Source organism: Microcebus murinus, chromosome 12 (assembly GCF_040939455.1).
Source record: "Microcebus murinus isolate Inina chromosome 12, M.murinus_Inina_mat1.0, whole genome shotgun sequence".
NCBI classification, from domain to species: Eukaryota; Metazoa; Chordata; class Mammalia; order Primates; family Cheirogaleidae; genus Microcebus; species Microcebus murinus.
In genome coordinates this window covers 90,905,759-90,918,893 of record NC_134115.1, presented here as the reverse complement: position 1 = coordinate 90,918,893, position 13,135 = coordinate 90,905,759, and the positions used below count along the sequence as shown (strand labels likewise).

The window sequence follows — 13,135 nt, the reverse complement described above, 5'->3', positions numbered from 1 at the left end:
GCAAACCCCAAGGTCTCTGAGCACGGTTGTCCACTTCTCCCTTGGTCTGCCATTCCATCTCGTTCCACTCTCAGCTTTCCTAGGGCACCTTCCTTTTGCCCTCTCCCCTCCCCTCCCTCACCCTGCCTAGCAGAGGCCTCTGCCTGGGAACCCTCCACCTGCTGGGCTTGGCAGGCTGCTAGTGAGCTGTAGGAGGGTCTCTCTCAGGGTCCCCGAGTCCCCAGGGTGGTCCCCAGGGTGAACAGGTGCAGCCCTTCGTGGAAGCCCCCCCTCGCCATGGGAGGAAAGTATATGGTCAACCCCATTTTACAGAGGGGGAGCCCTTGGCTCGCGGTCGTCTAGCCAGCAGAGGTGCCTGGCCCGAGCAAGGAGGACCGACCACTCGGCACAGTAGGTGCGACGTCCAGCTTGTTCTTCCTCTCCGCGGCTGCTTCGAGGCTCTTCTAAACACAGTAGTGTTCTCCCCTTACAGTTTCTCACTTGTCTGTGCGCACCCCGCCCGGGGCCCGCGGACCTGCGCTTCTAGCTCTCAACTGGGTCGGCAATCCCAAGCCAGCCCAGGTGGCAGCAGAGGCGGGAACATGGGGTCAGGCGCTCGGCCCCCGGGGCGGGGTCGCGGGCTGCGGACGGGAATGTGGGCGGGCCCGGGGCGGGGCGCCCGGCGTCTCCCCTCCCGCCCCCCCCCCCCCCGCGCACTTCCTGAGCCCGCCCGCCGGCTGCCTACCTGCTCCTCGCTCCTGCCCGGCGTCTGGGGGACCCAGGTGAGCCGAGCCCCTGGTTGCGGGCCGAGGTGCGCCCCTCCGTCCGTCCTAAGGTCGGTGCGGCCGCGGGGAGTGAGCCTGCACCGCGCCCGCCCGCGCGCCGGAGGAGCGGCGGGAGCCCCGGCGGAGCGCGTGCCCGCCCCCGGCTCGCGGGTTCCCTCTGCAGGCTGGGGTGGGCGGGGCTCGGGGCTCGACTCGTCCTCCGCCGAGCGGCCCCGGCGTCCTGAGCCCCGCGGGAGGCTGCGGCTGGCGAGACCCAGGTGGGGAAACTGAGGCTCAAGAGGAGGGGAGAGGGAGCGGGGTCCTTACCTCCAGGATCCTGGCCTGAGGTCTTTCTCTGGCCCACCGCGGCAGGGCTGCTGGGGCCCTTGGTCACTGGGCCCGGGCGCTGTGCCGGGCGCTGTGCCGGGCGCTGTGCAGCCACTGGCGCGCGCACTCCTCACGGGCAGTGCGCCGTTCCCCCACCCGGCCGCAGCCCCCTTTAGCCTAGAACGCCGAGGCCGAGGGAAGGGGAGTTTGGCCCAAGGTCACTGAGCCCGGGACAGCTGAAGCGCGTTCCAGCCGTCCCCTCGAGAAGCCAGGCCCCGCCCCCCGGAAGGGTGTACGGCTGCCACCTCTTTAGCTAGGGGAGCCCCGGCGGGACTGGGTGTGTCTGCGCTGTGCCTCAGGGCTTGACGTCTGGTGCGCTTGCTGGGCCCAGGGGACTCCTCCTGTTAGCCCTGCCCTCCCGCCTCTGGCTGGCCTGGGCGAAGCGGGCCCCAGCCCCTCTCCCAAAAAGGACAGCCGGAAGCTCCCCCAGAGCACTGAGCCACTGCCACCCATCTGCCTCCCACAGCGGTGCCTGAGGTCCAGCTGGACTGGAGAGACCGGGGTCCCCATGACGCCGTGGGCAGCCGAACCGAGGGGAGGCCCCGGATAAACGGCATTCCTTTGCAGGTGTTGCCTCACAGCCCTGGGAGGGGAGAGCCTGATTGGCCCAGGCTTGCAGAGTCGCTGCAGGTGCCCAGGCCCAGGCGCACCCTCAGCGATGCACCGCAAGAGACTGGCCTGGAGCCTGGGGTTGTGCCTGTTGGCAGGCGCAAGCCTCTGGGTGCTGTGGTGAGTCTGCCCTGTGGAGCTCTCCCTCCCTCTCTCCCTGCCTGAGATTCCTCCCTGTCTTTGCATGTCAACCCCAAAACTGCGATCTCTTCACGGGCTTTCCAGGTCTCCCTAACCTCTCCTGGCCACCTGTTGCCCAGCCCCAGCCCCGGCAAGACCAAACAAGTGCTGGCGTCTAAATTTTGCCTTGTACTGGCCTCCCGGCTTTTGCCCTGCTCTTGCCTCTGCCCAGACCATCCTTCACCTGGTGTTGATGAGGAACTCCTGTTCATGCTCCCAAATTCACCCCCAGTGTCCTGTGAAGCTCCTAGGGCTGCCCTTCACCCTGCTGTTTTTGTCGGTGGGGGTCTCTGACATCAAGAATATACATGCCCCAGGAATGAATGATTGCATGGGTGAATGGATGACTGTATGCAAAGCCCTGTGATACAAGGAATTCCAGGAGACTCTGTCCTCCGAGGTCAGCCAGAACCATAGAATGACTAGGGACCCCCCCCCCAATTGCCCCATGGAGGCCTTCACTCCCAGTGATGTGTGCTGAGTTTTCAGCCTCTAGAGTGGAGTCAACAGGTGTCTTTTTCCTTCCCAGGGTGTCTGTCCAGAACTGGCTGCCAGTCTCCTACCTCCCCTACTACCTCCCCTGCCCAGAGGTCTTGTAAGTACGGATGGAACTAGGGGAGTTGGGGGCCCTGGGGACTGCTCACAGCTGGGGAGACAGGAGAGTTTTTAAGGTCACTTTCTCTTTAGTTCCTGAGTAATAAGCTCATGGTTCTGTTTTTTTCTTTTTTATTATTATTATTTATTATTTGGTTAATGAAGAGGGAGTGAGAAGGAGGGTTCAATTTCCTTGTTTCTTTTTTCTTTTTTTTAACAGAGTCTCACTCTGTCACATTGGGTGGAGTGCCGTGGTGTCATCATAGCTCACTGCAGCCTCAAACTCCTGGGCTCAAGCCATTCTCCTGCCTCAGCCTCCCGAGTAGCTGGGACTACAGGCACACACCACCACACCTGCCTAATTTTTCTATTTTTAGTAGAGACAGGGTCTTGCTCTTGTTCAGGCTGGGCTCAAACTCCTGAGATCAAGCAATCCTCCGCCTCGGCCTCCCAGAGTGCTAGGATTATAGGCTTGAGCCATCGTGCCAGCCAAGCTCATGGTGCTGATAAATGAGATAGGGTGTAGGCGATTTAAGGGCTGCCACAAATGTGGAGTGAAATCCCCCTTTCAGTCTTGGGGCATCCTTGCAGCCCCCTGCATGGTTTGACCTTGGACACGTTGCAAAGCTCTGAGCCTCCCTTGCTACATCTGTAAAATGGGATGGTAGAGGTGCCCCTCCCAGGCCACCGGGGGCAGGGTGGGCGTTCAGGAAACAGTGCTTTTAAGATTGACCTTTTTGTGCTCAATGTTTGTGTTCAATGTGGATACAAGGAACAACTTAACATGTGACCCAAGACTTCGTCACATAACGAGTCTAACTCTTTGACAGTTAAGAGTAAAGAAATGGGTTGGAACAATCTCAAAGAGGCATCTGGCCCCTTGGTCTTTGTTTTTCATGCCAGCTAAAGGAAAGTTAAGCCTCTGGGTCATAGACTGCTAGTTAACTCTGAGGCATGCTTCATTATAAATATAGAATATGGTAAACTATGGCCAGGCATGGTGGCTCACGCCTGTAACCCTAGCACTCTGGGAGGCCAAGGCGGGCAGATCCCTCAAGGTCAGGAGTTCAAAACCAGCCTGAGCAAGAGCGAGACCCCGTGTCTACTAAAAATAGAAAGAAATTAATTGGCCAACTGAAATACGTATAGAAAAAAAGTTAGCCCAGCATAATGGTGCATGCCTGTAGTCTCAGCTACTCGGGAGGCTGAGGCAGTAGGATTGCTTGAGCCCAGGAGTTTGGGGTTGCTGTGAGCTAGGCTGATGCCACGGCACTCACTCTAGCCCGGGCAACACAGGGAGACTCTGTCTCAAAAAAAAAAAAAAAAAAAAAAAAGTATGATAAACTAGGATAGGAAACCAGAAAATGGAAAAGGTGAAAGAAAAAGGAAACCTCTCTAACACCTAAGTGGACATATAGGAGTAACAGTTATCAGGTGTCGGGAGGTTGGAAGGGGGGAGGAGTGGATGGGTATATACAACCAAACGAGTAAGATGTGCAACGTTTGGGGGATGGACACGCTTGAAGCTCTTACTCAAGGGGGGAGTGGGGCATGGGCAATATATGTAACACTCATAAGAAAAAAAAATAATAATAAAACGAAACCTCTCAGGTCCCCCCTGAGCTGTACACGGATTCTAAAGCATGTCGCTAGGTCGCTTGTTTGCTGTTCCTTCTAATTGAACAGATTCTCCATTTACATGGTTCTAAAAGCAAAAAGGCTGCTTGCTGTTGAAAATGGTGTGATCACACTGTTTTTGCAATTTTCCTCCAGTTTTCCCAGAATGGACTTTATTTCCCGTGTGTGTCCCCACTGTTCACCGGCTCCGGCATCTCATCCCACCCAGGTGCTGGGTCATCATTCTTGACACCCCCCCCCAGCTCCCCACCTTTCCTGCCAACAACTGCTGAGCACTTAGGTCGTCCCTGGTCCCCCTGGGGCATAACCCTTTTTCACTGTCAAAGATCATTTCACTCAGATATGTCCCCTTCTCAGGCCAGAGGGTATAGGTAGGTTCCAATCCATCTCATCAGCTTGTTTTCCAGAAGGACCACGGCATAGCAAACACTCACACATACACCTGTGCCTGCGCAGTGCCCCGGTATTGCACCCGGGCTAGAGCCGGAAATACTAGGTGTTATTTAAAAAAATCAGAAATGAACCCACCTTGCTGAGTTAAGAGATGGGAGATGCGCTCTCTGGTTTAAATTTATTTAATTTCCTTTTTTTGAGACAGAGTCTCACTCTGTTGCCCAGGCTAGAGTGAGTGCCGTGGCGTCAGCCTAGCTCACAGCAACCTCAATCTCCTGGGCTTAAGCGATCCTCCTGCCTCAGCCTCCCGAGTAGCTGGGACTACAGGCATGTGCCACCATGCCCGGGTAATTTTTTGTATATATATTATTAGTTAATTAATTTCTTTCTATTTTTAGTAGAGATGGGGGGGTCTTGCTTAGGCTGGTTTTGAACTGCTGATCTTGGATTACAGGCGTGAGCCACGGCGCCCAGCCTATTTAATTTCTTAGATTACTAGGGAGACCCTTGCTCCCTGTGTCTTCCCGTTGACTTTCCCCTTCTGTGAAAAGCTCGTCTGCGGCTTCTCTCTTTGGTCTGCTCGTGGCCGAGCACATCCGCTACACTTTTTTTCTTTGCAGTTTGTCTGTCTTTCAGTTCTACTGAGTTTCGCACCACCGTGCAAAAAATATTATTTAATATTATTTAATTTTTTAATAATAAAAGACATTTTTTTAAAATAGATTGAAATTGAAAATTTTTGTTTCAGATGGTCAAATCTTCACCTCTTTTCCTTTGAATTTCTCACTTTACTTTTACTTTCAGTTTCTTTGCCTTCAGAGGTTTAGAAATGGGAAGTTTCTTTTGTTGGCTGTGGTGCTCCTGTGGCTTTGTATTCTTGTGTCTGAGTGAGTGCAGGGGCTGATGTCTGCGCTGGGGCCAGCAGGCTGGCGCTGTGTCCCCTTCTCACCTCTGACCACCTGCCTGTACTCCCCTTGCTCTCCGAGCAGGGACCCGAAATACGCCAGCTTGTAAGAAACAAAGGCAGAGGGCCGATGCGGTGAATCGACACTAAAACTTTGTTGATTAAAGAATAGGGACTACTGCTCAAGGTCAGGAGTTCAAAACCAGCCTGAGCAAGAGCGAGACCCCGTCTCTACTATAAATAGAAAGAAATTAATTGGCCAACTGATATATATATAAAAAAATTAGCCGGGCATGGTGGTGCATGCCTGTAGTCCCAGCTACCCGGGAGGCTGAGGCAGAAGGATCACTCGAGCCCAGGAGTTTGAGGTTGCTGTGAGCTAGGCTGACGCCATGGCACTCACTCTAGCCTGGGCAACAAAGCGAGACTCTGTCTCAAAAAAAAAAAAAAAAAAAAAAAGAATAGGGACTAGGCCGGGCGCAGCGGCTCACGCCTGTAATCCTAGCACTCTGGGAGGCTGAAGCCGGTGGATCCCTCAAGGTCAGGAGTTCGAAACCAGCCTGAGCAAGAGCAAGACCCCGTCTCTACTAAAAATAGAAAGAAATTAATTGGCCAACTAAAATATATATAGAAAAAAAAGTTAGCCGGGCATGGTGGCGCATGCCTGTAGTCCCAGCTACTCAGGAGGCTGAGGCAGGAGGATCGCTTGAGCCCAGGAGTTTGAGGTTGCTGTGAGCTAGGCTGATGCCATGGCACTCACTCTAGCCCGGGCAACAGAGTGAGACTCTGTCTCAAAAAAAAAAAAAAAAGAATAGGGACTAATTACAAAAGGACAAAGACTGCATGACCCCACTAAAATGAGATGCCCACGACAGTCAGACGCACAGAGGCAGAAGTGGAAGAATCGTTCCCAGGGGCCGTAGGAAGGGCAATGGGTGAGCTATTGTTTATTGGGGACCCAGTTTCCGTTTGGGAGTGATGAAAAAGTTCTGGACACTGAGAGTGGTGCCGACTGCACGACATTGTAGATGTGTCATACTTAATGCCACTGAACTGTGTACTTAAAAATGGGTGAGAATGGCAACTCTTATGTTTTATGTATTTTACAACAAATAAAAAGTAGCACGGACTAAAGGTGGGAGAACTCAAGGAGGCCTCAACCATCCCATCACATGTGACACGTGGAAGCTCACAAGGAGCTGGCGCTAACAGTGTTACCAGGTGGCCAGCGCCGTAGGAGCTCCTGCCTTGGGGCAGTCAACCTCAGGCCTCTTCTGAGCCGCCCCTGGCCCTGGCTGGGCCTCCCTCCCGGCCCCCGTGGAAGCACCCTGGAGCGGTTTGATTGTCCCCAGCTTATGGATGAGAGAAATAAAGCCCGTGGCGTCTGACATCGGGCCGTGGGTGTCTTTCCAGTCGGTGGCAGAGTCAGAGGCGAGCCCGGGGGTCTGACCCTGCACCCCTGCCCCTCCTGCCTCAAGGACCCCCTTCCTCCCTCCCGCCTCCTGGTTTGACGTTTGTTGGAGCGAGCAGACACCGAGCGTGCAGGCTGCCTGCAGGGACGCGGCCAGGATGCACCTTACTGCACGCTTGCCTCGTGCTGGGCCTGGGCCCAGAGCCCCTTACTCGCGTACCTCGATGCATTGTCACTGCAATCCGGGGGTCAGGATGGGCGCCCATTTTACAGATGAGGAACAGTGGATGTGTCGGTCCGAGTTCCCCTGGAGAGGCAGAACCAGTCAGAGATGGGTAGACAGGTGATACCTAGGGTGACAGAGAAGATTTAGCTCAGGGCATCTGCTCGCCTGATTGTGGGGGCCAGCCAGTCTGAACCCCCGGGGCAGGCTGGATCCCCTGGGCGGGAGCTGGTGCTGTAGTCCAGCACCAGGCTGGTGCACAGCTGACCATCACAGGGGGCTCACTCAGGCGAAATGACTCCCTAAGGTCCCCGGGTCACCTGGCCTTTGCAGCTTCTCAAACCTTCTACCCACTGCCAGGGTCCCACAGAGCTTTGGTAGCAGGTAACGCTCAGTTCGAATCTGAGCCCTGTTGCTCACTCAGTGAGCTGGACAGACCCCTCCTGTAGGGGGTGGACCGTGGGGAAGGTCGAGGTGAGCATCTGATTGCTCCTGTGCTCTGCACCTCCGCCCTGGGCCCCGCACTGACAGCTCTTTCTTGCCTTTGCCCCCAGCAACATGAAGCTGCAGTACAAGGGACAGAAGCCATTCCAGCCGGTGGCACAGTAAGGAGACTCATTTCCCCCTTTGCAGCCCTGGGGGTGGGGGCCGCCTCCCCTCACCACGGGCCCTTCTGGGTTGCAGGTCACAGTACCCTCAGCCCAAGCTGCTGCTGGAGCACAGGTAGGTGTCACGGAGAGACCTGGAGGCAGGTGAGGGCGGGGAACCAACAGAGCCCTGATTTCTAAGTTGGGGTGACGGAGGTGCCAGTGTCAGCATGGCCTTGGGGCCCAGGTAGTCTGGGACTGTGGAAAGACACAGGCTTGGAGTTAGGGACCTGGGCTGTGTGACCTTGGGCAGGTTACTCAACTGCTCTGAGCTTTTTCTATACAGGTGAATAATAATAGTACCCACCTGTGGGAGGTTGGAGGCCCAGATGAGATGGTGTCTGCGACGTGTGCATCATGCTCACACGTAGCAGGTGTGCAGTCCCTGGTTAAGGATGGTACTGTCGGGTCCTTAGTGGGGGTGCTCACTCATCAGGCGCCGAGCACACACGGAACGTGCCGGGCTCCTCTGGACACTCGGTGGGCGTTAACTCCAGGTCCTCCCGGCCCTGCTGGAGGTTGCCACTGTTGTCCCCACTTTCCACGTGAGGGAATAAGCCCAGAGACGGGGACGAAGTTACCCTGGCATGAGAGGCAGGGCCGGGATGAGACCCCGGCTCTCACAGGGGAGGGTCTCAGCGCCCACGGCCCCACTGCCACCAGGCCCACGGAGCTGCTGACACTCACACCTTGGCTGGCACCCATCGTGTCCGAGGGGACCTTTGACCCGGAGCTTCTGCAGCACATCTACCAGCCGCTGAACCTGACCATTGGGGTCACGGTGTTCGCCATGGGGAAGTGAGTAGCGGGCTAGGTGGGGGGGAAGAGGGGGTCTCCCTGAGCTTACAGTCCAGGAGAGAGAGGACCCTGGCTGGGCACCAGGGCAGCCCTGCACCGGGTGCTGAGCAGCTGGAAAGCACACAGTAGGGTGTCACTGTGGGAGAGTCTTCCTGGGGGAAGGGGATCCGGCCCTGGCATGGAAGGGCGATGGACACAGCCCAGGGGAGGGAACGGTAGCCTTTACCAGGAGGCCCCCGTGCCCCTCCCTGCTTCCCCGGACCCCTCCTCTGCTTTCCTCTCTCTTCCCTGGCCCCACCACGTAGCCTTTCCTTGAGAAGCTGCCACCTGTTAGCTTCCCTCTGTGCCCCTTCCTAGGACTCCCGAGAGAGAGGGACCATGATGGGACCCCAAGACCTAAAGCACTTGCCAGGTGACGAATGGCCCACTTGGGGTCAGGTGACACCCTCATCCAATCAGTCATGACCTAGGGACAGGCCCATGCCATCCACTTCCCACTCCACGCCCCAGCGTCCAGCACAAGTTGCCTCACCTTGATGCAGCTGCTTACCTGCTTCTCGGCTACTCTCCTCGCTCTGATCCTCAGTGTTCCTGCTATAGGATGGGCAGACTTAGCAGGGAGCCTGTGAAGATCAAAGATGATGATAAGAGTTGGCCGGGCGCAGTGGCTCACGCCTGTAATCCCAGCACTCTGGGAGGCCGAGGTGGGCGGATCGTTTGAGCTCAGGAGTTCGAGACCAGCCTGAGCAAGAGTGAGATTCGTCTCTACTAAAAATAGAAATTAATTGGCCAACTAAAAAAATATATATAAAAATTTAGGGCCGGGCGCAGTGGCTCACGCCTGTAATCCTAGCACTCTGGGAGGCCGAGGCGGGCGGATTGCTCAAGGTCAGGAGTTCGAAACCAGCCTGAGCAAGAGCGAGACCCCGTCTCTACTATAAATAAAAAGAAATTAAGCCGGGCGCGGTGGCTCACGCCTGTAATCCTAGCACTTTGGGAGGCTGAGACGGGCGGATTGCTCAAGGTCAGGAGTTCGAAACCAGCCTGAGCGAGACCCTGTCTCTACCAAAAATAGAAAGAAATTAATTGGCCAACTAAAATATATATATACAAAAAATTAGCCGGGCATGGTGGCGCATGCCTGTAGTCCCAGCTACTCGGGAGGCTGAGGCAGTAGGATTGCTGAGCCCAGGAGTTTGAGGTTGCTGTGAGCCAGGCTGACGCCACGGCACTCACTCTAGCCTAGGCAACAAAGTGAGACTCTGTCTCAAAAAAAAAAAAAAAAGAAATTAATTGGCCAACTAATATACATAGAAAAAATTAGCTGGGCATGATGGCGCATGCCTGTAGTCCCAGCTACTTGGGAGGCTGAGGCAGGAGGATCACTTGAGCCTAGGAGTATGAGGTTGCTGTGAGCTAGGCTGACGCCATGGCACTCACTCTAGCCTGGGCAACAAAGTGAGACTCTGTCTCAAAAAAATAAATAAATAAATAAAAATTTAGCCGGGCATGGTGACGCATGCCTGTAGTCCCAGCTACTTGAGAGGCTGAGGCAGGAGGATTGCTTGAGCCCAGGAGTTTGAGGTTGCTGTGAGCTAGGCTGACGCCACGGCACTCACTCTAGCCTGGGCAACAAAGTGAGACTCTGTCTCAAAAAAAAAAAAAAGATAATGAGAGTTCCTTAGAACGCTGCCTGGCACCTAGCAAGTGCTCAGTGCGAGTTAGCTTGGTTTACGCATGTAACAGTCACTAGTTGTCATCATTCTTACAACAGTCCCAATGGAATTTTGGGAAATTGACAAATAGGGAGACAAGGGTGATTTCTTGAGGTGGGCGCTGGGAAGTGGACCCCAGGCCCCGTGCCCTGCGTGGTGCCGGCACACAGTAGGGACCGGGGCAGTGGCTCAGCAGGGGTAGCAGCGGATGACAGGGTTCTTATCACCAGGTACACTCGCTTCGTCCAACGCTTCCTGGAGTCGGCCGAGAAGTTCTTCATGCGTGGGTACCGGGTGCACTACTACGTCTTCACCCACGACCCTGCAGCCATCCCCAGGGTCCCGCTGGGCCCCGGCCGGCACCTCAGTGTCATCCCCACCCAGGGGCACTCCCACTGGGAGGAGATCTCCATGCGGCGCATGGAGGCCATCAGCCGGCACATTGCCGGGAGGGCGCACGGGGAGGTGGACTACCTGTTCTGCCTCGATGTGGACATGGTGTTCCGGAATCCATGGGGCCCTGAGACCCTGGGGGACCTGGTGGCTGCCATCCACCCAGGTTACTACGCTGTACCCCGCCAGCAGTTCCCCTACGAGCGTAGGCCTGTTTCCACTGCCTTTGTGGCAGACGGAGAGGGGGACTTCTATTACGGCGGGGCGGTCTTCGGAGGGCAGTTGGCCAGGCTGTATGAGTTTACCAGGGGCTGCCACATGGCCATCCTGGCAGACAAGGCCAATGGCATCATGGCAGCCTGGCAGGAGGAGAGCCACCTGAACCGCCGCTTCATCTCCCACAAGCCGTCCAAGGTGCTGTCCCCCGAGTACCTCTGGGACGACAGGAAGCCCCAGCCGCCCAGCCTGAAGCTGATCCGCTTTTCTACCCTGGACAAGGACGGCGGCTGGCTGAGAAACTGACAGCAGAGCCAGGCTACCGGGGGTGGGGACCCACAGCCCCACGGCCACCTCCCTAGTGCTTCAGTCCGCCAAGCCTGACTCGGAGACCAGCCCTGTCCTGCACACTCAGCCTGTCAGGTGGACCCACGGGAGATGGGTGTGGAAAGACCGCTACACTGTAAAGGGCGGTGCACACACGAGGAAATCACAGAGTAAGGTGGCATAAAAACAGACAGGAGGGGAGACTGGAGGTCACCAGGGTGGCCCGGGCAGGCCTGGCACATCCCGCCAGCGTGCCTTCAGCGGGTGGGATCTGCAGCCTCAGCCCGTTCAAAGTGGTGCACGCCCTTGTGTTGCATAGCGGCCTTAAAGTTGCACCTCTGACACCTGGTGTGTAGGCGCCCCAGGCCCCCTTTCTCTGACTGCAGGGGTCTCGCGTACTAAGCTGTCCCCAGTGTTCCCCACTCAGGACCCCTGAGCCAGCCTTTGAAACGTGCTGGCCCAGACTCCCTCCGGTTCCCTGCCCGCCGGCGTGAGCCTCCGGGACGAGCCGCCTGCTTTGTAAGAGGGTTTGGAGCAGTTTTTTAAATAAAGGTGTCATGTCAGGCCCTAACCAGGGTTTTGTTGCCAGCACATCTGAGTGTCTTCTGCCAGGCGCTGGGGATGCAGGCAGACTGGATTTCAAACAACCAACCGGGGTGAGGGTGCGCTATCACTCTAGAAAATCTGGGCTGAAGCTGGCCGCTGCAGCAGACGGGGTTCGTTCCGATTCTTCAGGGACCCTGGGTGACATGGGGCGTGCTGACAGATTTGCCACACCCCCACCCGAGTAGAGGGAAGCAGGGCCTGGCGATCCCTGCGAGGCCTCTTGTGGGCGTGGGGGCTCTAAGGCCCTGGTGCCAGCAGGATCAGAGGGCCTGCAAAGGTGGCTTCTCCAGCCTGGACCCAGAGGGACTTCAGAGGCCCATGGTGGTTCTGTCTGCCTGGCCACGCAGGGGTATCCACTCCCCTGGAGGCAACAGCACCTTTTCCACGGAAAGAAGGGACACAGGGCAGGTTGCAGCATACTCTTGGGCACACACCAGAACGGGCAGAACCCACCTGGCCACGCCTAGCAAAGCTAGGGCCGGCCCTGGGTCCATTCTTGCTGCAACCTGTGATCTGGCCAGTGAGCGGGGACAGATCCCAAGAATGTGACCAGTTTGAGGAGACAGACTGGGCTAAAGAGGACTGCAGGTGCTTCCTGGGCAGAGGGGCAAGAAAGGCCCCATAGGCTCTGTGTCCCCAGCAGGGAGCACCTGCCCAAGGCTCTCTGGGCCTGCACCTGGAGAAGGAGGGTTCTGTACTGAGGAGCCGGCCCTGCCTTGCCTGTGATGTGGCCCAGCTGTTTGTTTGAACCCAGGTCACAAGTGCTACTTTTTTTTTTTTTTTTTTTGAGACAGAGTCTCACTCTGTTGCCCAGGCTGGAGTGAGTGCCGTGGCTCACTCCTAGCTCACAGCAACCTCAAGCTCCTGGCTCAAGCGATCCTCCTGCCTCAGCCTCCCGAGTATCTGGGACTACAGGCATGCGCCACCATGCCTGGCTAGTTTTTTCTATATAGATTAGTTGGCCAATTAATTTATTTCTATTTATAGGAGAGATGGGGTCTCACTTTTGCTTAGGCTGGTTTCGAACTTCTGACCTCGAGCGATCCTCCTGCCTTGGCCTCCCAGAGTGCTAGGATTACAGGCGTGAGCCACCTCACCCGGCCCACAAATGCTACTTTCGACCCAAAAGCTGTGCTGTGCTCGGGAACCCTAAGGAGGTGGCGTCTGAGCCCAGCGCTGAGGGTGAGTCCCTGGAGGGGGTGCAGGGAGGGTCACTGCTGCAGGGGCTGTGAGGGGCAAGGGCTTGGCAGGGTGCGGGTAAGGACAGTGCCAGGAGGCTGGAGTTGGGGCGTGAGGTGCACACTAAGGAGGGTGTCTGGACCAGATCACATGGGGCTCTGAGCGTCAGGCA

At 56.5% G+C, this 13,135-nt stretch overlaps 1 protein-coding gene across 3 annotated transcripts; it reads left to right on the top strand.

Moving 5' to 3' along the window:
* The first annotated feature begins 696 nt into the window (after positions 1-696).
* On the top strand, positions 697-11,769 carry GBGT1 (globoside alpha-1,3-N-acetylgalactosaminyltransferase 1 (FORS blood group)). Of its 3 annotated transcripts, none has more exons than XM_012744117.2 (7): positions 697-761; positions 1,698-1,859; positions 2,449-2,514; positions 7,637-7,687; positions 7,767-7,805; positions 8,393-8,527; positions 10,473-11,769. In XM_012744117.2, exons 2-7 carry the CDS (start codon positions 1,789-1,791, stop codon positions 11,155-11,157), a joined length of 1,047 nt encoding a protein of 348 aa, XP_012599571.1. In that variant the 5' UTR covers positions 697-761; positions 1,698-1,788; the 3' UTR covers positions 11,158-11,769. The 3 variants fall into 3 exon arrangements, with proteins under 3 accessions (XP_012599571.1, XP_012599575.1, XP_075865268.1); XM_012744121.3 differs by lacking the exon at positions 697-761 and adding an exon at positions 805-1,021; XM_076009153.1 differs by lacking the exon at positions 697-761 and adding an exon at positions 1,348-1,442.
* Positions 11,770-13,135: the final 1,366 nt, after the last annotated feature.